This window comes from Puntigrus tetrazona, chromosome 2, assembly GCF_018831695.1.
Source record: "Puntigrus tetrazona isolate hp1 chromosome 2, ASM1883169v1, whole genome shotgun sequence".
NCBI classification, from domain to species: Eukaryota; Metazoa; Chordata; class Actinopteri; order Cypriniformes; family Cyprinidae; genus Puntigrus; species Puntigrus tetrazona.
Genome location: NC_056700.1, coordinates 973518 through 995829, shown reverse-complemented (window position 1 = coordinate 995829; position 22312 = coordinate 973518). Strand labels below are relative to the sequence as shown.

Sequence of the window (22312 nt, the reverse complement as noted above, 5' to 3'; positions counted from 1 at the left end):
CCGCACAGCAACCGGAAGAAGCTGTTTGAATGTGTCATACCATGTAGCGCCAGCCTGAAGTTAAAGTGACCCACTGCCAGGCGTTTGAAAACCCGCCGTCTGCAAACCGAAGAAGCCTACAGATAATATGTAGCTGACAAGACGAAAGACGTTTTCTTCATCAGCAGATCAAGCAGCGATAATCGATTCACGTTGTACACCGTCGTTGATTTCCCGAGAGGTGAGCTAATATTATACCACCGATTTATGCGCGAGCTGATATATGGCGCGTGTGAAGCTTCGCGTCCGGCAGGGTTCGCGTTGAAGCGTGCGTTGATTCTGTGCGGTTGTGAGTGTCGTGTTGCGATACGAGCCGATGCGGAGGCAGAGCTGTCAGATGATGAGCGGCGCGCTGACTTTAGCTTTAGCCCGCCGCGTTCACGCGCCTTCTGTCTGCTCTTCGTTCGCAGTAAGCGCCGCGTTCGCTGACAGTCTGCGGGGTTTTCAGCCGTTCTTGTGGCTGTTATGACCGAAAGGTTTATAGTCGTGAGGGAAGCTGTGGGCAGGTATGTGCGTGACGGGCTGAAGCTAGTTGCTAAGTAGCCTAGCGAAGATTCTGGCTTATGCTGACGCGTTGCTGGAGTGACGTCACACACGCTGTAGAGGCCCATGGCTGTCGTTTACTGTATATCACTGTACATTACTGTACAATATGAGTGTACTGTACATGATGATCATCATAATAACAGCAACAATAATAATAATTATTAGTAGTGGTAGTAGTAGTAGTAGAAGAACGAAAAATAGCAATAAACAAACAAAAACATCGACAATAAAAAATAATAATTATCCAGAATGATTATTACTTCTATCAATTACTCACTCGAATTGCTTAGCTATTATAAATATTTAGCGCGATTACGGTTTTCTGGTTGCGGGTTAATGATCACGTGACACGCTGGTAAACAAAATGTTTTGTATTTCTTGATGAGCGTGTTATTTTGATTTTATTCAATCACTATAATTGTTGTTATTTATTTGGCCATGGAAATTGAGGAAACGAGCGTGGATTAAAAAAATTATAAAGTTAAGATTACAAATAATATAAGGTTGCATATAGAAAAAAGCATTTTAATAGTAATCCATTTAGATTAGAGAAATTATAAAAATATATTGAATGATAAAGTTGCTACTGTACGAATGACAATAAGCGTAACGTGATAATATGAATAGTATGTTTTTCAAAAAACTTCTGATACGTTTTTGTCATTTTTTTATTATATTATTTATGCGTTTATAAAAGAAACTACATGAGGGATCTCGTACACGAGGAGGATATTTGGGGGGCCAACCTAAAAAAAAACCCCCATATTTAATTACTTGTTAGCTTTTCATCAGCCCCACTCACAAATAACTGGTCTGGGAAACCTTGTCATAGATTACGTAGTAAGTCTGTTGCCAAACTGGTTAGCATGCAGATATTTAAAGATAAAGTTTTATGGTGTTAGTATTGTTTTCAGTTTATAAAAGGTCAAAGTGCTGTGAGATTGTAAAGTATGCGCAGGTGTAGACCATATAGATTTGGCGTGCACATGCTGTCCTGTCACAAATATTCCTGAGGCTACAAGTTATCGATTGACTACAGAAGACTCAGACAACATTTGTTTTTTTCTCAGTGCTGTGTTGTAATTTATATCAGAAGTTAGTGTTTTTTTGATTGTTGTTGTTGTTTGTCATTTCACAGACTTTTACACACAGTTTAGAAAACTTATGACAGGTGGTTGCTCTTTATTTACGTTAAGAAATTAAAATTGAGATGAAAAAGATGTAACTATTAAAGGAAAAATCATGTACAGTCTCTAAAGGCTTCATTGCATTCATGAAAACGTGTGTACTTCAAATCTAAAAAAACAAAACTGTACTTGTGGATAAAATTCATGAAATAAATGGCCACTAAATCATTGTTAAATAGAATAGTTTAATGATTAATTTTCTATGATGTAAGATGTTCTCATATATATATATATATATATATATATATATATATATATATATATATATATATATATATATATATATATATATATATATATATATATTTCTATTTAAGTGTGTGTAAAATAGTGTGTCCATTTTGTGATCGTTTGGACAATATTCTTATTGATTTATCTGTTTCCTGTAAAAAGTAGAAGGTAATTTTTAATGTACAGTGAACTTTGTGATGCAAAACATAAAAAAATGTCCATTTTAAAAGCTGCATTGCTTTTCAGAATCAATATTAAAAGAATAGTAAAACCAAAAATGAGCATTTTGAGGACTTTTGGCATACGATCCATCATTTCTCATCCTTATAATGTTACAAATCATTTTGTGGAACAAAAGAGATGGATGAGAGGACGTTATCATAATCAGCCAAGCTTCAGATGGTAAAAGTAGTTCACATGACTTGTTCTATATTATATGTTACTATATTTATCTCAAACGTGTCTCCATTGGCCACTTGTGTTTGAATTTCAAGGGGATGATTTATTTCATCTGTGCGGTTTAGTGTTCTCACTATGAATGACGATTGATAATGGGATCCTGGGTTTTTAAATTGTATCTCTGTCTTTCCAGCGAGCGATGTCTGGAGCTTCAAGCAATGATTGTCCACACTTGGAGTGTGTGGGGGAGATCACCAAGGAAGAACTCATCCAGAAGTCTCATGTGAGTCCCTACCCAGTCGCACATTCATCATGCCTTTGCTTCCATCCATTTCTCATAAATCAAATGTGGTGTGCATTATCGACTTAATATTATTGACCCCTTTTTCCAGAGTTTGTCCATAGGCCCTAATAATGCACATATAAGAGCTTAGGCTGTAAACGGTGCACGCTGTTCAAAAAGTGTGATGAAATCAATGTGCAATTACGTGGACGCATTATACATTATTGTAGTTTAAAAGCATTTGAGGTCGCCGTGTAATTGCTTGGCAGGTTTTACGTTTAATAGAATGCATGTTTTCAGACGAGTTTTTGTAAGATTTTTTATATATAAGCGCAGTTTGTATTCTTTGTAACCCGTTTTTACTATAACCTTTGAACAATGTATTTATCCTCGCTGAATAAAAGTATTATTTTAAGTTCAAATAATTAGGGATGTTCATTTTGGAATATTAACCGTCAAGTTTTAGGTGGATATTTGACCTCGAGTGAAGTATTATAAATAATATTTTGCCATTCAAATACATCACAGAGTTAAATCGGTCAAAATTCTTACAGCCGGTTAAAATAAGCATCCCTAAAAATAATCTTTGTAAACCCAAACTTTGATAACAGTGCTGCACGTGGCACATAGACTTGGAAAGACAATTAAACTTAAATGTGTTTGTTTTCAGGGTCAGTGTCAGGACTGCAAAGTCGGGGGACCAAACCTTTGGGCTTGTCTAGAGGTAAGTTAGGTAATGTTCCTCTGCAGGTTTGGTGGGTAATGACGATGTACCTGCATGGTAATGCTGCAGCTATGGCCATTAGCTGCAAATAAGTTTAAAATGAATACCATAAATGTATGTGCTATTTTGTTAATAATATAATAATAATAAAAGGAAACTCTTGAATGACTTTATCTGTCCGGGTGAAAAAATTGAAAAATTCTTGATCATTGAAAGCTAGTTTACTACGATTTGGTGTATATCTTTCATTCAGAATGGCTGTTCATATGTTGGCTGTGGGGAATCACATGAGGACCACAGCACCGTCCACTCTCAGGTTAGTCGTCTTATTGCTTTCTACTGTATTCAGATGAATGCCCTTTCAAATGAGTGTACTTGCAGCTTAAGATGTTTTCACCCACAGCGAGTATAGCGTTCCGGCTCTACGATTGCTTTCGTAGGTTCACGTAGACCCGTGAATCTGACCTCCCCGATCACACGCGTCACTTTTTTTTTGATTTCACGTCTGTTATTCCGACTGTGGCTGGAGACTTAAATGATGCAATGAATCGCTGAAGTGTGATTTCAATTCCAGGCTGGCCTGTGGGTGAACTCATCCATTATTAATCGGCGCTCCAGCGGGGATCTCCTTTCCCACTAAAGCCCATTTTGATTACCCATTACTAAAACCCCATAATGCTCTCAAAACACCCTTGCGACTGTGTGAGAGCAACCGAGAGAAAGACGGAGCCATCAGCCGCACTTCCGCCACAAACTACGTTTGCTAAAGTAAACAAAATTCAACCCGTGTTTTTTTTTTTTTTCTTTTATTAAGCTGTGTTTCTCTAGCAGGGTGCTTGTGGGTAGAGAGCACTGTAGGTGAACACGAACAACAACCTAATGAGAGTTTTGTATTATTTTGGAAAATAAGCTTGAAATGAAAGCGTAATATTTAGGTTATAATGATCTTAATGAAATCATACTGATTTCAAAAATTAACACAATGCGTGTAAATTCTAAAGCCTTAATGTAATCGGCAGAAGTGAAAAGCAAAAATTTAAATAAACTGTACCATGTTCACATGAGCATTTTTTCAAAAAGGCATAATAATAATTTCATAATGCTCAGTTCAAAAATATTACTCAATAATACTTTTTTTCATATTATTATTATTATATGTTATTATTTTTCAAATATATATGTTTACATTTAAATTATCTTAAACTACAAAAGCAGCCATATGTACGAAGTTTTTAATTTAACTTTAAATAAAAAAAGAAAAATGTATATGTTTACATGTAATTTAATTTTGCTGTTTTGATGTAGCAATACCCACAGATGCAGTAGAAATTATCTGAATAATGTTTGCTTTTCTCAGTTGCTGGCCATAGTTCTAACCTTGAAATCAGGATTAGGCACAAAATCATTTCTTTGCAATTATTCTCACATGTAAAAATCATCTGAGATTTCTTAAACAAATAGTTTTAACCTGGCTCCAGAGGAAGACGTCACGAGGCTCAAGATGTCAGAGGAAGAAATCGTGGGTTTGTTTCTCTTTGATTAAGGGATGGTACTAGACTTAAAATGGCTCTTGAAAGCAAAAATGCTACAAAATGTACCTCATGTTTTGTAAGGAAGTGTGCCATGCTTGTGCAGAATGGCAGTATTTCAGGAGAAGCAAGAAATCAATTTTATTCAGAAAATATTATGTGGGATGAGGGTAATTTTTTTATTTATTTTTAAATCACCAGAATCATGAGCGCACTGGTCGTACCGCAGTTTATCATGTAGATAGTTTTCTATTACGTGCCGTGAATTCAAATGGATACGGGCATGTACAACGTCCTATCCTTCACTGAAATGGTCGGAGTGGCAGATTTTGGCAGCGTTTGTATTTTGGCGCAGCTCTCATAAATGTTTGAACTTCCCTTGTCTGGCTGCAGTTGCACCAGTTCTAGTGCCGCAGTGAAAGCCAATCCAGACGCATGAATAATGTAGAGACCCCTTAGCCCCTGCTGTGTGCATGCCTGAGCTTCACATGGCCACTTCCCATTTCCCCCGGTACATTTTCTCTCTTGTTGCAACACACTTGTGTTTTGCCCTAAATTTCAAAGAGTCTTTCTGTTGCGTTGTAGGCCTCATATGCAGAGAAAGAGCTCAGTATTCAGACTGCCTTTATTTAGGAAGAAAAGAGGCACTGGTGTAGAATTTTCGGCTTAATGAATTGCAGTAGATATTTCAAATACATACTGCGTGTGAGACGGTAATAAAAAATCTTTTTTTTCACAGCAAAGCTTCAGTGTAGTATTTGACATGTTTTAAATCATTCAAAACGCTTCTAGCCGTTTGAAGATTTAAAGGAGAAATATTATGCTCCTTTTTACAAAAATGTATTACAAGTCTCTGGTGTCCCCAGAATGTGTCTCTGTGAAGTTTCAGCTCAAAATACCCCACAGATCATTTATTATATCGCTTCCAAAATGGCTATTTTGAGTAGAAGCAGAAACGCTTTGATTTTGGTGCCTGTTCCTTTAAATGCAAATAAGCTTTTGCTCCCTGTCCCCTTTTCCAGAACGCAGCTGCAGCTCGTACCTGCAAAAACGCCCGTTTTTATTCTAATAATTGTTTATTACGCTGAAATAATTTCAAACCATGCATTTAAACCATATTTGTTTAAACTTTTGATACGTCCAAAGCAAAAACGCAGAAGGCAGTTGTCATAGCGTGTGCGTACTAAACTAAGTGCTCATACGCACACACTAAGTTTGTTTAAAACGTGTGAGTTACAAAAACAGTTTGTAAAGGAAAGCAGCTGGGAAAGAAATCACATTACATGTGTGGCAACAGCAATATACAGTAACTCAATAAATCAATAAATCCACTGTTTTCTTGTCTCCTCCGAGGCTAGGAATCTAAATAGTGATCTGTGCTCGTCCGTGCAACCAAAGACAATTTGCATTGCATTTAAACTGCTACACTGCTGTTGCTTGAGAAATCAATTTCTTGGTTGGTAGGTGCACTGGGGGCCTGATTATAGCGCTTAAAACCTGAAAAAGTCAGATTCTCATGATATGTCACCATGTTTTCCAAATTATTGGTTTATTTTGATTCTGTCCATCTAAATGCTCTGGTCTTTTCTTCTAGGAAACGCGGCACAACCTGACGGTGAATCTGACCACTTTGAGAGTGTGGTGCTACGCCTGTACTAAGGAGGTTTTCCTGGAAAGAAAACTGGGTCCACACGCACAATTGCCCAGCGTTGCCAAGCCCATCTCCCCAGTACAGACTCCCAGCCCGGTCAGAACTCTTACGCAACTTTCTGTGAATTCTAAGCAAAATTTAGAGGTTTGGTTGTGCTTAGATTAAATCTATTTGATAACTATCTCAAACATTGGCTTTAAACATAGCTATAAATGTTTATATAGAAGACGAGACCAATCACGGTTTCATTATGCAAATATTAGTAAGACCAAGCGGTCTTGCAGGTTTTATGAACATTTTTTTAGGGCTTTTTGTTGCTGATCTTCTTCCATTGTCTATCTGGTTCTCAGGAGCCCAAAGCTCCTGGCAGTCCCACCTCACTGAGAGTTCCTCCAGCAGGAACCTGTGATGACCTGGATATGGAAACTGAGGAGGAGGACGAACTGAGGACCAGAGGTTCTTCATCTCTCATGTCTGGTGTTTTGCTCTGCATTCTGCACTGTTAGTCTGATCCTTGCCATCTGTTCCTCCTCACAGGTCTCACTGGACTGAAGAACATTGGCAATACCTGCTACATGAACGCAGCTCTCCAGGCGCTTTCAAACTGGTAAGAACCCTAATGGTCAAACAAATGTTTTTCTCCTAATTTTTCTCTTTCGGTCTCTCATTCTTTCTGGTTTATCTTCTAGTCCTCCACTGACGCAGTTTTTTCTGGACTGTGGTGGTCTGGTGAAGACAGACAAAAAGCCAGCGCTATGCAAAAGCTATCAGAAACTCATCACAGATCTTTGGCACAAAAACAGGTACATTCCTCTCCTGCCTTTTCCTATTTAAATGTAATTTTCCAGGTATTTAACTTTCTTTAACTTGTTTTATGTGGTTGCAGGAACTCCTATGTTGTTCCTACAAATCTATTCCAGGGCATTAAGGCCGTAAACCCAATGTTTCGTGGTTATTCCCAACAGGTATGTTTTCTTTAATTAATTTGTGTAAGCATTATGGATGCCCTTATATGAAATTATGGCTTACATTATCATTCAAATGTTTGCAGTAAGTTGTATTTATATTTTATAACAGAGAGCAAACAAAAAACTTACTTCCAACATTTGAACATTAATTTATTTATATTTTTAAATAAATCTAAAAAATAAAATGCTAAAAATGCTTTAAATGCTATAAGTGACTTTCAGAATCACTGCATTACAGTATAAAATACATTCTTTTCGGGTTTTGCAGAAGTTTACCAGTGTTATTACATTATTAAATGACTAGTTCTGAAGATGAAAACTTATCGAATTAATTAAATTATTGTTTTATGAATTCATGTAATGGCCTGTTTTTAATTCGTATTAATCATAAAACACAGAATTTAGAAAAAAATGTAAAGTAAAAGGGACATTTTTATTGGCCATATTATAATTTTTTTTTTTTTTTTAAGTAATTAACTTGTTAAATTGTATGAATTTAGTTGATTAAACATGATTTTTGAAGATTATGTATTCACAATAAATAAAACACAAAACACAGAGTTTGGGAAAAATATAATGGATTTTACAGGGCCCTAGAATGCATATTAAAATAATTTTTCACATAGGCTCATCCTGTCAATCAATAATGTGAGTTTGAGGCGGGACTTTCTGTTCACTTCACCCAGTGGCAGATGAGGTCAAACTCAAATTATCCCGCTTGCTGTGGGAATTTCATCTGGGAGAGACTCATTCTCACTTCGCTATTTCTTCTTTTCACCCTTCCTGATATTATACTTTGTCCTCTAGCTGCATTTAACAAGACCCATTTTTATTCTTGATGATAAGAGATTCTATTCTCTTATATGGGGCGCGATCCGAGTCTCTCTAGATGTTTGATCACCTCCGACCACTGGAAAACATCCACTGTCATGCCTGGCTGAAGACGAAGGCCGGATGGAGAATTAGTGTTGGACATAAATGGGCCATCATAGGTTTTCAGAGACTGTAGGAAACATTAATCTCATTTTCAGGCTCACTTTCATGAAGCCCATATAGACTGTAGACTCCCGTAGAGGGGACAATCAGTTAAAGTCAATGAATGCCTTATTTTAAAGTCATTCCTTCTACAAAGTATAAAGGGAAATGGACATTAATACCACCAATTGAATACAAGCCAGGAAACCTTTTGTCCTTGTACTGCATTGACATAATACAGCGATGGCCTTCTGGTCTTATGTGCTGTGTCCTGTTGTTGCTAACTTGTTTGCCTACCAGGATTTTTAATACCAGGATGTTAGAATGCCAGTTGGCCAAATTGCCAGGCGGATGAGCCAATAATGACTAATGTTCTTATAAGCTTCTGCTGTTCCTATGGCGATGGGGTCCCTGTGGGTCCCTGGCTAATCTGCGGTATATAAACGTGAGCCTCCATGCGTGTTGCATTCTTTTGATAATGCCTGGAAATATTTGGTCAAAGGGTGTGGGATTGTCAGTGCACATGCCAGCATCTGACCGCTAAGTTTAATGAACTGGTAAACAAGACAAATGTAATTAAAGGGGACGTTCACCTGAAAAATAAAAATACTGTTATCATTTACTGTCCTATATATATATATATATATATATATATATATATATATATATATATATATATATATATATATATATATATATATATATATATATATATATATATATATATATATATATGGCCTACTGTTAATAATACAGAGACCTGGACATGGCAGGAATATGATATTGTGGCCGTTAATTAAGAATGAACTTCCAAAACTTAATGTTTTCCACAATTTTAATTAAATTGTAGTTCTCTAATCAAACAATAAAATGGCACCGCAAATGAATACATCAAGTATGTATGTATTGTTAATTTGTGGCCTCTATATCCATGTCATTTGCGGAGCTTCATAAATTATGTTTTCCATAAACATTAACATTACTTATAAAGTGTAGCTGTAAAGGCCTGTTCACATCAAGAACAATACTAAAAAGATAACTGAAATAATAACTTTAACATTTGTCGGCTGCTTTAAATGCCAAAGCTCTTTAAAGTCCAGTTGATTCTGATTGTCTATCGATCTTTTTATCGTTCACCAGCTGTAAAAAAAAAAAAAAAAAAAAAAAAAAAGATAATTATAAAATTTAGAGCAATTAATAAACCTTTTAAGTTATACTTTCGGTCCTTGGTGTGTTTTAGTTTGCTAGTTTGTGCTTATTTTGCAAAACATTAATCAAAATCTTTCTCTGGCCTAAGGACTCCCAGGAGTTCCTGCGTTGTCTGATGGACCAACTTCACGAGGAGCTCAAAGAGCCCATTCCTGAACCCGAGGACCCAAACCAGGCTGTGGCCATGGATGACAGTCCCGACGAGGAAAACCACAGCCAATCAGATGACTTCCAGTCCTGCGAGTCTTGCGGCAGCAGCGACCGTGCTGATAGCGAAGGCCCCAGAGTCCCAGAAGACATCAATGAAGCTGAGATGCTGATTTCAGAGCAGAACCAAAACAACAGAGACTGGCAGAAAGAGAAGAATCTTATCAACAATCTGTACCGTGCCGGTTCCCATGGCGACCTGGATAAAGATGTGGACACAACCAATGAGTCAAGGCCAATTATCAGCAGCCAAGGAGCCATTAAAGCACAGGGCCGAAATTCTGGTAAATGCAAGGCTGTTACTCCTATGCAGTTTTTTTTACACTAACATGTAAATGGACAGCCTTAAAGACTCCAATAAACTACTGCTGAATGTTGTTTTGTTCTTTGCTCAGAGGTAAAAAGTTAAGTACACTGTGTGATTATTCTGAAGACATTTCATATAATAGATATATCTGTGTTTGCACCTGCTTTTGTTTCTAAAAGTATATGGCAACCTAAGTGGAAACACATTGTGGCTAGAGGCCATTTTGCTTCCTTTTATTGACTGACTTCTTTGTTTCCACCTTATTCAGATTCAAACCCTGAAATCCAGGTCAGCAGTTCCATCAGACCACACAGTCCCAGTGGAAATGAGGGCGTCGCATCTAGACTGTCCAGCAGTCCCCCCAAATCCTCAATGTGGCAAAACCTGAGTGCTACTCACAAGAAAGGTACCAGAATTTGAGTTGGGGTTCACTTCTGGACAGTCTGGGAGTTTACTAGTTTCATTACCGAAATGTAACATTTTTCACTGAACCAAAATTTAAAGCATGCACTTTGCTCAAAACCAAAAATAAATGTTATTTAGTGGTCTTTCAACTCCTGATTTACCATTGGGTTTATTTCATGGTGTAACTACTAATGAGAAAGTTGGTTCATGTGCTGCTTGAATCTGTCATGCCACATTAAAGAGCATCAGAACCATGTGTAATGTATTTTGTGATTAAATTTGAAAGCTGAGACCTTTGTTAAATTTAACAAAACCCAAAGTTCAAAGCGATTCTTGGATGGGAGCTGCACCTCCAAAAATATTTAGTGAAGTTTGTGCGTCAACGGAAAACGGCAGAGATTAAAAGATTGATCTTTATTTTTAAGAATCCATAACAGTATTAATTAAAAATTTAAAATATATAGTGTTAATCCATCTCCAAATATTTATCTGTTGTAGTTTAATCACTTTCTGTGCACAAAATAGACTCTTACAGTCAAAACGTGGCACCCAAGAAACACAAATCTTTCTGTTTCGGTAAAAACCGCATCACTAGTATTAATGCTGTATAATAGCTGAAGCTGATTTGATATTGAGTCTAAATGGTTGTGATGTGTGATGTTGACAGTACCCTCGTTCACCCCACCAAAGAGCAAGCGGCAGAGGAAATATCACAGCATCATCTCTGAAGTGTTCGACGGCACCATTGTCAGCTCAGTTCAGTGCCTGACCTGTGACAGGGTGAGTGTGTTTTTCAACCTAAAAGGCCCCCAAATAACCTCACTTTAATAAACAAGGGGAAAGCAAGCATTCGATTCTTCAGAAAGGTGCTTCCTTAGGTTTTAAATAGCCTGTAATTGCCGTACCCGTTTCACTTTCACATTTAAATCTGCGGCAATTTGGCAACAAGCAGTTGTTTGCTTTTACTTCGTTTGAGTTTTCCCTCTTTCCCTCACTCTCCTTCGCTTTTAAAAAGCCTAGTTTAAAAAAAAGAACTGTTCTACTTTCACTTTTTACATTAGCAGAACAAAAAAAAGCTATAAAATTACACCATGCTAGATGCCTCACATAAAATAAAATAACAATTAACATACACCATGTATCAAATAGGTATACAAAACGAAGTCTGTAAAGAATGAGGAACAAATAATTGTGAACCGTATAATATTTGTTAGCAAAAAAAGTGATTGATTGATTGCATTGTTATGAAGATGATTAAATACTGTAATAAATGTATTGTTCACTGTTTGTTCGTGTTAGTTAATGCATTAACCAGTGTTAACAAATGGCACCTTATTGTAAAATGGTACCTTCCCACAAGACTTAAAAACACTTGTATCTTATATATCTTACATAATTTTGATCATGCGATCAAAGTGAATCGTGTGGAGAAAAAATAATAAAAATTTTTAGTATTCACTTCATTGTCCTTGACCAGTTATTTAGTTGAATTACTAAACATAAGTAATTTTACACTTCATTTTATGGTGTCATTGTTACGATATAATAATAAATTTAAATACCAAGTAATATTAATTAACTATGTGTACTTATTGTATGATTAGGTTTAGGATTAGGGTTTAGGGTTACTTAATATTGTACTAATGCAATATCTATGTGTAACAAGGACACCTTAAAATAAAGTTTTAACCAAATATTTTTACCCAAACCATTTTGCAGTTGTTTCAATGGCTTTGTTATTGTCTCCGAAAGTAGTTGCAGTTACAGATTAGCATTTTAAATGATGCTCCTCTGTTACTCGTCCGTCCTTTCTCAGGTTTCGGTGACTTTGGAGAACTTCCAGGACATCTCTCTGCCCATCCCAGGGAAAGAGGACCTCGCCAAGCTGCACTCTTCCTCCCACCAGACGGCTCTAGTCAAGGCTGGTTCGTGTGGAGAAGCCTACGCCCCTCAAGGCTGGATTGCTTTCGACATGGAATATATCAAGAGGTATAATGCTGACATTTCTTTTACGCGAGACTGTACCATTCCGTTAAAAAAAACAAGTTTTTAAAAAACTTCTTATTATGGAAATAAGCGTGAGCTGCGAGTAAATTAAAATGTATTATAGTGCACGTTAACATTAAATGCAGTAAGATAAAATGTGTTTTTAAACCCTCTTCAGTAGGATTTAAGGATAAAATTAATAATTTGTTCTATTACACTTGAAATATATGGTTATTGGAAACTAGTATCTATGGTCAACTAAACTCTATTTAAATCAATTATATTGTAACTTGTATGTTCATTTATTTGTAATTACACATTTGCAATATTTAAAATATATTTAAATTTTCATTGTAATGTTAAACAACACAAAAGAATTAAAGTAAGCAAATACTTTACATGTGCATTAGTATGTTAGTATGTAGTATCTTCGAAACATGACAAGGTTATTAAAATTATTTAAAACGTATTTAAGTAAAACTTAACTTATTTGACATTTACTAAAAGGCATTAGAAAAGTAAGCTTAAGTCGGTGGAAAAACAAGCATAAAAATTTTAGCTTACTCTAAGTGGGTATTCATTTTATTATGAATTAATTAATGTTGTATTACTGCATTTAAAAAAAAAAAAAAATATATATATATATATATATATATATATATATATATATATATATATATATATATATTTTATAATATATATATATATATATATATATATATATTACTTATATATACTTTTTTTTGTATATACTTTTTGATTTGAAGTATACTACTAATGCACATTTCATACAGTTAGATGCATATGGGTTTATTAAGTGATGTCCTACATCATTATGTCCATAATAGATAATAAGCACGTGTATAACATTGTATTCCAAGAAAAGAGAGATTCTTTGGAATGATTGACCCTCACTGTTTATTTCTGCTCATTGATTTTTAGTTGGTTCTGGGGGCCTGTGGTCACGCTGCAGGACTGTCTGGCTGCCTTTTTTGCAAGGGATGAACTAAAAGGTTTGATTTTTTTATTTATTTTTTTTCCCATCTCAAAGCGGATTTTTTTTCAAACCAGAATGAATCGATATAACTTATCGAATAGGTGATCGTGCTGTTTTGAGTCTCAGGTCTAGAAAAAGAAGACGGATGTGGTGTTAATATTTAATATAACAGTGGTGTAATCCTTGTTGTTTTTCAGGCGACAACATGTACAGCTGTGAAAAATGCAAGAAGTGAGTATGAACTTGTTGGAGGACTTATTGATGTGGGTGATGGCTGCAGAAATTAAAACATTAATGTTGACTCTTCGGTTGTTTCAGGTTACGGAATGGCGTCAAATTCTGCAAAGTTCAGAGTTTACCAGAGGTAGGTACACAGACGAGCTCTTCTGGTTATTATACAGGTTAGGCGTCACGTTTCTCAGAGTTTGAAAAGTAATCAGACTTGCATAGGAAGTACGCAAAATGATAAAAATACCACAAATAAAGTCCACAGTGTCTTGGCCTTGTACCAAGTCTGTCTGAAAGGAATACAAAACCAATAATAGTAATATAATGGGTAATAAGGTCTGGTGAGTCATCTGTTTCCTACATCCAGCGGATTTATGTTTGGAGAGAGGCTAGGAATGCCTTCAAAATATAATATCGGCTGCCATCTGGTAAATATGCTCGGGGACCTGTAATGGCAAGAGCAGCCATCTTATGGGAGTCGTTAGATCTGATGATTCTTCAGTGCGTACGTCTGTAGAATGGCCAAAGTGTTTTACTGGGCCACCATGATAAAAAACCTCAACTGGTAGTGCCACGCAGTTTATTTACATTTACATGAACGGGCATGGCAGGTTTTTATTGTTGCTTTCTGTCTCTCCAACAGATTCTGTGCATTCACCTCAAGCGCTTCAGACATGAACTTATGTTCTCCACCAAAATCAGCACTCATGTGTCCTTCCCTTTGGAAGGCCTCGAAATGCAGCCCTTCCTGGCCAAGGACTGCCCCGCCCAGACCACCACCTATGACCTGCTGTCAGTCATCTGTCACCACGGCACTGCCAGCAGTAAGTCTTTTAGACCAGGGAGACGGCCTTAAATATATTTCTCTTAGAAATTCATTATACAGCGGTTACGCAAAGCGATATCAATTATTGTTGGTTATAGATTTAAAAAAAACATTTTAAATATTTATAGTTTTAGAAATAATATAATAAATGATTGTGATTGGACGTGTAAGTGGTAGTAAAAGTTGTTTTATATTAATTCAATAATAAGGAGTGAGAACAGGGTATTGTCGATTCTGATTCGCTCACATTGCATACTTAAGCACCACAGCTCAGTGCTTTTTTTTAATCTAATTTTTGCTTTAAGGTGGCCACTATATTGCCTATTGTCGGAACGAGCTGAACCAGCTGTGGTACGAGTTTGACGACCAGAGCGTTACGGAGGTGTCTGAGTCCTGTGTTCAAAACGCTGAGGCATATGTGCTCTTTTACAAGTAAGAACATTTACAAACCAAAACAGTAATATGTCAATTGCGTTTGTATGTATACATATGCATGTCCTCTTTAAAAAAAAAAAAAAAAAAAAGTTTTGTCCTAGCCCTCTTATATTCAACAATTTTTTTTGGGACTTTTTTTTCTTTGAAATTAAAATAAAAGTAAAATTAGGAATAAATAAATTGATTGATTTAAATAAATAAATACACTTTAAAATAAGTAAATGAATATTGAATAAAAAATACACCTAGCAATACACTGCTATAATGAGTAGAAAAGGAATATAATAAAGCAACTTGTAGGGATGATCATTAGAACCAGTACTTTGGTACCAAGCCAGTATAAACAATTCTGGTACTTGGTTTATCTCAGTAGCGTAAGTGCCGAAGGTAGCGACTATAAAGGCTGCATTACTTCTGAACTGTGCAGAGCACACACCTGGAATCGTTTCGGTCAGTCCTCAAAGGGTAAAGAAAAAGAAAAAATGCCTACAAGGCAAGCATGCAGAAGAACTACATGTGGAAGATGTTGACGATATGTTATGAAAATGATTTTGTGAGATGAGAGCGTGCAGTTTTTTATGTTAAATTAAGGAATGAATGTTTCAGTATTACTGTTGTTTTATTGTCGTGCTATGGACTTGGTATCGAGTATTGTGTACTTTTAGTGGTAATAGATTTTTGGTATCATGACATCCCTTGTGAGTTAACTTGATAGAAACTAAATATTTTAATGCACTTTTATAGTATAAATTGTGTCTTTGTGCTAGAAACTATACTGAATTAATTTTAGGATGGGGTCACTCACATGAGGATCTTATACTATATATATAATATATAATCCGTAAATGTAATAGAATAAGGCCTTGCAAAGTGGTTAATGGCAAAATGATAAAAAAATTTTTTTATTATTTATTAAATAGAGAAAATCTATTGAATAATATTACTTCTCATATTTCTGTTTGCCTGTTCGTCTGTTTCCCAGTATTTACTGGTGTAGTCACGAACAAACAATGATTTAAGATGCAGATGTTTTGTGGGGAGAAATGCTCAAGGTTATGTTGAGCAGGACAAACGGCCTTGAGTCTGACTGTAAATTTCAGTGCTGTGGTGAAGCGTTACTGTTGACAGTTGCTTAAATGGTGCTGATATCATTTGTGTGTGTGTGTGTGTGCGTGTAACAGGAAGAGCAACGAAGAGACTCAGAAGGAGAGGCGGAAGGTGACCAGTCTGCTCAACATGATGGAGCCAAGCCTCCTGCAGTTCTACATCTCCCGCCAGTGGCTGAACAAGTTCAAAACCTTCGCTGAGCCAGGACCCATCTCCAACCATGACTTCCTGTGTACCCACGGAGGCGAGTACCACTCTTCTGAAGATCTAGCCTTTTCCCACAGATATGACTCCACACCAGATATAAGTGCGGATTCTAACCAGCATTACAAAAGTCAAGTGCTGCCACATCCACTGATTTTTGTTTGTTTTTACTCTCTTCCTCTCCTTTTCACTCAAAAAGTGCATCATGAGGTCAGCGAATAAATGCGAATCTCTTCAGAAAGCATTTCAAAGCATTTTTGTCCCCTTGATATGATTTGCTTGAACTGAGTCAAATGAATTTGAAGGAAAAAGATCTGACAGAGGAACAAAGATATAAGAAGTTCCCTATGAATTATTTATAAATCTTCTTGCATGCTGTTTCGTGTTGACTTTCAGAGGACAGATGCCCATTTTTTTGGTCATACGAGTAGGAAAACTAATTAACCTGTTATTTTTCTTCGTCTTCAACAGGAATTCCACCAAATAAAGCCTCATCCGTTGATGATCTTGTTATGATGCTTCCCCAAAATGTATGGGACCATCTGTATAGCAGGTAAAACATGCTGCTCTTTTCATGCCTTTCAGTTGAAGTTCAGTTTCTTATTCGATGCTAATTGGCGGCTCGTTTTCTAATAGGTACGGAGGCGGCCCGGCTGTCAATCACTTGTATGTCTGCCACACCTGCCAGAACGAGATCGAGAAGCTGGAAAAACGGCGCAAGAATGAGCTGGACATGTTTGTTCGGGTAGGAGCTGCAGTGACATCCTAGATTAAGAGTTAGAAAATATCTGTTCTTTCTGGGTTGGTCTAACGCCTGCGCCGTTATCTGGCCTCTTAATGTGTGCAGACACACACCCACCATCAACACCCTCTCAGACTGAAAACACAAGTGTGACCCCTGCTCCCCCTCTCATTATTAATGCATGAGAACAAAAGTACTTTTCAGCCGTAGATGCTTTGCTTAGTTAAAGTTAAGGCCAAATAAAGCAGACCGATATTATAGGCATTTCATGTAGTTATGCGCCTATATTGAAATTCTAAATTGACATTAAGGGCATTATTAAATCCTAACATCAAAACACCTAAATCACTCAGGAGACGAATGCTTCTAGCGAACCCACAACATGCATTAAATATGCTATAAAATGAATAAATATACATTAAGTGTTACGGTATAAAAGATTTAAGATGCAGGTGCAATAATGAAAGGTCTCTGACTAGAGCATGTACATCTAGGAAAATGATATAAAAGCAGCAAAATATGCAAAAATACATTCTGTGTGAATGGTCCTATAGGAAGCAGTTACTTATGTAAGCTGTAGACAGCAGTGTAGCTCACAAGGGTTTGGAACAGAGTTTTATGTCTCGGTTCAAGGCGTTATTGTTTGTAGGATGCAGTTTTATGAAGAAACACTCAGGTAATGGTATCTGTCTCTTGGTGTTTTTTTTCCTCTTCTCTTTCCTCATCTTTGCTGTCCTTCATGTAGCTCAATAAGGCATTTCAGGAGGAGGAGTCTCCTGTGGTGATATACTGTATCAGCATGCAGTGGTTCCGGGAATGGGAAGGCTTTGTCAAAGGCAAGGACATCGGTAAGTCATTTCTCATCCCTGCTGCTGATACTTCTAAAGTATCTAAAAGTTTGAAATTGAATATTAGCATTATGTTTTGCGGTTATTGATGACTGCGGGAGATCTTGAAGAATTTCATTATAGATTTAGTTTGCTTTGCTCTTTTGGGGTATTTGGTGCGTTTCTGATGATGGTTCTGTTTCTTTCAGACCTGCCAGGACCAATTGACAACTCCAAGATTGCTGTAAATAAAAATGGACACATCACATTAAAACCAGGTAGTGTTCACTGTCACAATTGATTTATTTATTTTAGTTTTTTTTTTAAGTCACCATAAAATTCGTAACCCAGTAATGGTTTATTTCCAAGCTAAACTGAATAACCAACTGTGTCATCATGCCCTTCTAAACTTCTTATGTTTTCCATTAACTTCTTTTATGAAACATAATATTATTTAATTTAATATTGTTTGAACGTGAAAGTTCCTAAAGTTGAATAACATTAGGTTAAATCATTTTTGAGTGAAGTGTCCTTTTAGTACATTAAATCAACATTAGCTTTATGTTTCAAATATAGCTGCACAATAATGGATAAAATGATTTTATTTTTTTTGCACATCATTTTATATTTAATATATTTTTCACTGCATAAGCTCGTTTGCATGTATACAGGGTTTATGTTGCTTCATCTAGTTTGCTGATTTAAATTTTTCAAATCCATCATGAACGTTAAAGCAACTGTATATAGTTTTTGTATATTGTGTGAAAGAATCAAAAGGCATTCGTCTTGTTTAAAACTCACATTTTACGGTAAAAAACACTGTAACAAAACCTTAAAGCTTCTCTCATAAAGCAAATCTCCTGTTAAAAGGATTGTTTACATAAAAAATTAAAATTTCCATCATTTACTCACCCTGACGTTGTTCCAAACCAGGTCAGAAACCTAGTGAGGACATTGTTAAAATAATCCATGAAACATCAGGGGTTCGACCGTAATTTCCTGAAGCTACAAGAATACTTGTGTGCATAGAAAACAAAAATAACGACTTCATTCAACAATACGTTTCCTCCGCATCAACATTTTGGAGAGAGAACATAAACAACGTGTGCTATTCTGTGTCAGTTGTTTACATTGTTTACACTTTGATCTGAACGTAAACCAAGTGGTGTACAGAAACTGAACATGTTTCCATTCAGATACTTTCCAAAATGGCGTCATGGTGTTAAAGGGAAGATTGTTTTTATTTTCTTTGCGCACAAAAGTTGAACCCCTGATGTCACATGGATTATGTTAACAATGTCCTTGATCGTGGTAGGGCCCTTTCTGTATATGGGACTGTCAGAATGCTCTCGGAAATTCGTATAAAAATGTCTTAATTTGTGTTCTGAAGATGAGATCTTGCATGTTTGGAACGACATGAGGATGAGTAGTTAATGGCAGAATTAAAATTTTTAGGTGAACTATCCCTTTTAAGAACGTTGATAACCACACAGTTGATACAAGCCACTGACTTCCATAGTATTTTTTCCATACTTTGGAAGTCAATGGGTATACATTCTGTAAAATCCAAGTTCTGGCTGGGTTTTAAGCTGTTGATATCTCAACACTTGTGGAGACAAAAACACACTTTGACTTCCATATTTTTTTTTATCCTGTACTATAGAAGTCAATGGCTGCACTCTTTTAAAATCCAAGTCTGATTGGGATTTTAAGTTCTTGATATCTAAATGCTTGTGGAGATGGAAGAATGATAAAGAATAACCAGCATGCCAATATCGCAGTGGATTATGCTTAAAGCGTTACTCCACCCAAAATTGTAAATTTTGTCGTTAATCCTCATGTCGTTCCAAATGCGTAAGAGCTTTGGTCATCCTCAGAACGCAATTTTTGATATTTATTGGAAAATTAAGAGGCTTGTAACTGTCCCATTGACTGCCAATCAATTATCTCTATCAAGGTGCAGAAAAGTATGAAAGACGTCGACTGAGTGCTCCATCTGCCATCAGGGGTTCAACCGTAATATTATGAAGCTACAAGAATACTTTTTATATATAGAGAAAACAAAAATAACGAGTTTATTTAACGATTCGGCACTGTGAAGCCTCAGTAGCGCTGTTTGTACAAATCAAAGCCTGAAATACACATGCAAGACAAATTTTTCCATTGCATCCTCTCAGTGCCAAATTGTTAAACGAACTCGCCATTTTTGTTTTTTTTCTGTACAAAAAGTATTCTCGTAGCTTCATAATACTACAGTTGAACCACTGATGGCAGATGGAGCACTCAGAGCGGTAATTGTTTGGCAGTCAATGGGACAGTCACAGGCCTTCCCGGTTTTCATCCCAAATGTCATAAATTGCGTTCCGAGGACGAGTGAAGCTTTTGAGTTTGGAACGACATGGGGGTAAATTATTAATGACCACATTTTCATTCCGCTTCTTGATCGTGATTTAAAACGGTTTAAATATTCAGCCCCACATTCAGTAGCGTACCTACTTATTTCTTTTCTGCTTGGACAGGTGCCGATTCGGGTCAGATATCTGAAGAGACCTGGAACTTCCTCCATTCCATTCACGGGGGAGGGCCGGTGGTGACCGTGCGGCCCAGTGTCAGCCATCAGGAGGCCGAAACTTCCCAGGCAGAGGAGAAGATCGAAGTGGAGACGCGCTCGGTGTAGTGGTGCTTTGATGCTGCTGGAACGCAAGGGGACCTAGAAACACTTATTATTTTGCACTTCACTCTCGTTTTCAAGCATTCGAGCAAGGACCTTACGGCTTCACCTCAGCATACACGCTCTCTATACCCGTCACGACTGTTCTTTATAGCAGACGGATGGATTAAACGTCCTCCAGTGTGCTTTATATTTGTATATATCGTGCATATCCATTTCCTCATGACACTAGAAGCCAATTAGATTTAAGACACAGTTTCACAGTCCATTAATGCATTTGATTTCTATGTGCAGCTGCGTTCATGACAGATTTCGCTTTGCCCAACAAACGGCCCATGATTTGTGTACAAATCAATGAATTCCACTGCATCTGTAGATCATTTTGGAGGCACTGCCTCGATTAAGAATACGAAAGAATATGTCGTCTTAGTGGATGAAAACTTCGTGTTTTGGGTATGAAGGGATACGAAATGCTACGTAGTCTCAGGAAAGGACATTTTTGTTTTGCACTGTACTGTAGATTCAAAAGCGTGCATGCTTCAGCTCTGATGTTCGATATGTATTTGAATGTACTAGTACTTAAAGAACACGCGTTCCTGCACTAAATGTTATTTATTCCAGGGGGTATGATTATTCTGCCATTCATGGACGTTTTCTTTGTTCGATAATAATTCGACGAGCTGAATCTAAGCAGAATGCACGCTAATAGGAATGACGTGGCACATTATGCTGGCAAGAAAATCAATTCCCCGTTTTTATTTGCGTTGCATAGCTGTGCCGCTGGGTTGCAAGGAGATGCAAACAATAAGGCGCACATTCGAACACATCGATGGCTGTCTCGTTTTAAAACGCTATGTAAAAGAAACAAATCAGATCAATTAAACCCTGCTGCCTCACACGTGTACATTCAAGGCATTATTTAATGTATAGAAGGATGTGATGTCGTTTTTTCAATATTAATTGTCTGCAGAGATGAAAGCTGTATCTGAGTGGCTACTATTAAATCTGAAAGTTATGCTGTCGATATCTGTCATTCTTATGTTTTGACATTCAAGAAATTATTATTCGTTAAATTGCTCTGTGAATGGATCCACATCCAGGTAGTATTTCTTCCCAAAAATCAATTAAAAATGGCATCATTAATTTGAAAATAGAAAAGGAAGCTTGTTGAGGACCTTTTAAGATTCTCATTATCGTTAAGCGTCCAAACGTTTTCTTCTGCGCAAGTTAATATAATGATTTTCTTTACTGCAAAAAATAAGTAAAAATTTCTGTGTGAGGGACTCCCATCCTCCCCCCAGAATTATTTTGCATAATGTGAACATCAAAATATTCTACTTAAAAAAAATTGTTTCGCTAGTTATTTATTCCATTTATTATAGTACTACACGTGTTTTATATTTTAAGTATTTTTGAAAAATACTTTGTTTAAAAAATAGATTTTTTATCATTGTTTTTCTCTAACATTTATTTGTACTCCTTAGGTCTTCTTGGGGGGGTCACCAGTCCCCAATTTTAAAAATCCTTTGTAGAAAAAGCTTGTAAATGATAGAAACACTGATGACACTGTCTTACAAGTAGAGCCATTCTTTTGATCGAGAACCTTATTCATTGACCTCAGCCTGACTT

General features: G+C 36.5%; 1 protein-coding gene across 1 annotated transcript; it reads left to right on the top strand.

Annotated features, from left to right (window-relative positions):
• The first annotated feature begins 81 nt into the window (after positions 1-81).
• usp33 (ubiquitin specific peptidase 33) lies at positions 82-21705 on the top strand. The gene is made up of 24 exons (XM_043257289.1): positions 82-220; positions 2596-2685; positions 3356-3409; positions 3663-3725; positions 6533-6685; positions 6940-7045; positions 7127-7196; positions 7279-7392; positions 7476-7554; positions 9830-10232; positions 10524-10661; positions 11328-11440; positions 12477-12649; positions 13589-13659; positions 13841-13874; positions 13962-14007; positions 14515-14695; positions 15003-15129; positions 16314-16483; positions 16915-16996; positions 17080-17188; positions 17931-18033; positions 18222-18290; positions 20532-21705. Exons 2-24 carry the CDS (start codon positions 2602-2604, stop codon positions 20687-20689), a joined length of 2700 nt encoding a protein of 899 aa, XP_043113224.1. The 5' UTR covers positions 82-220; positions 2596-2601; the 3' UTR covers positions 20690-21705.
• The last annotated feature ends 607 nt before the right edge of the window (positions 21706-22312 follow it).

Coding starts and splice junctions, on each gene's coding strand:
- usp33 (XM_043257289.1), top strand. CDS start 2,602: ATGTCTGGAGCTTCAAGCAATGATTGTCCACACTTGGAGTGTGTGGGG. Junction 7,393..7,475: donor GATCTTTGGCACAAAAACAG/GTACATTCCTCT, acceptor ATGTGGTTGCAG/GAACTCCTATGTTGTTCCTA. Junction 16,484..16,914: donor CTTCCTGTGTACCCACGGAG/GCGAGTACCACT, acceptor CGTCTTCAACAG/GAATTCCACCAAATAAAGCC.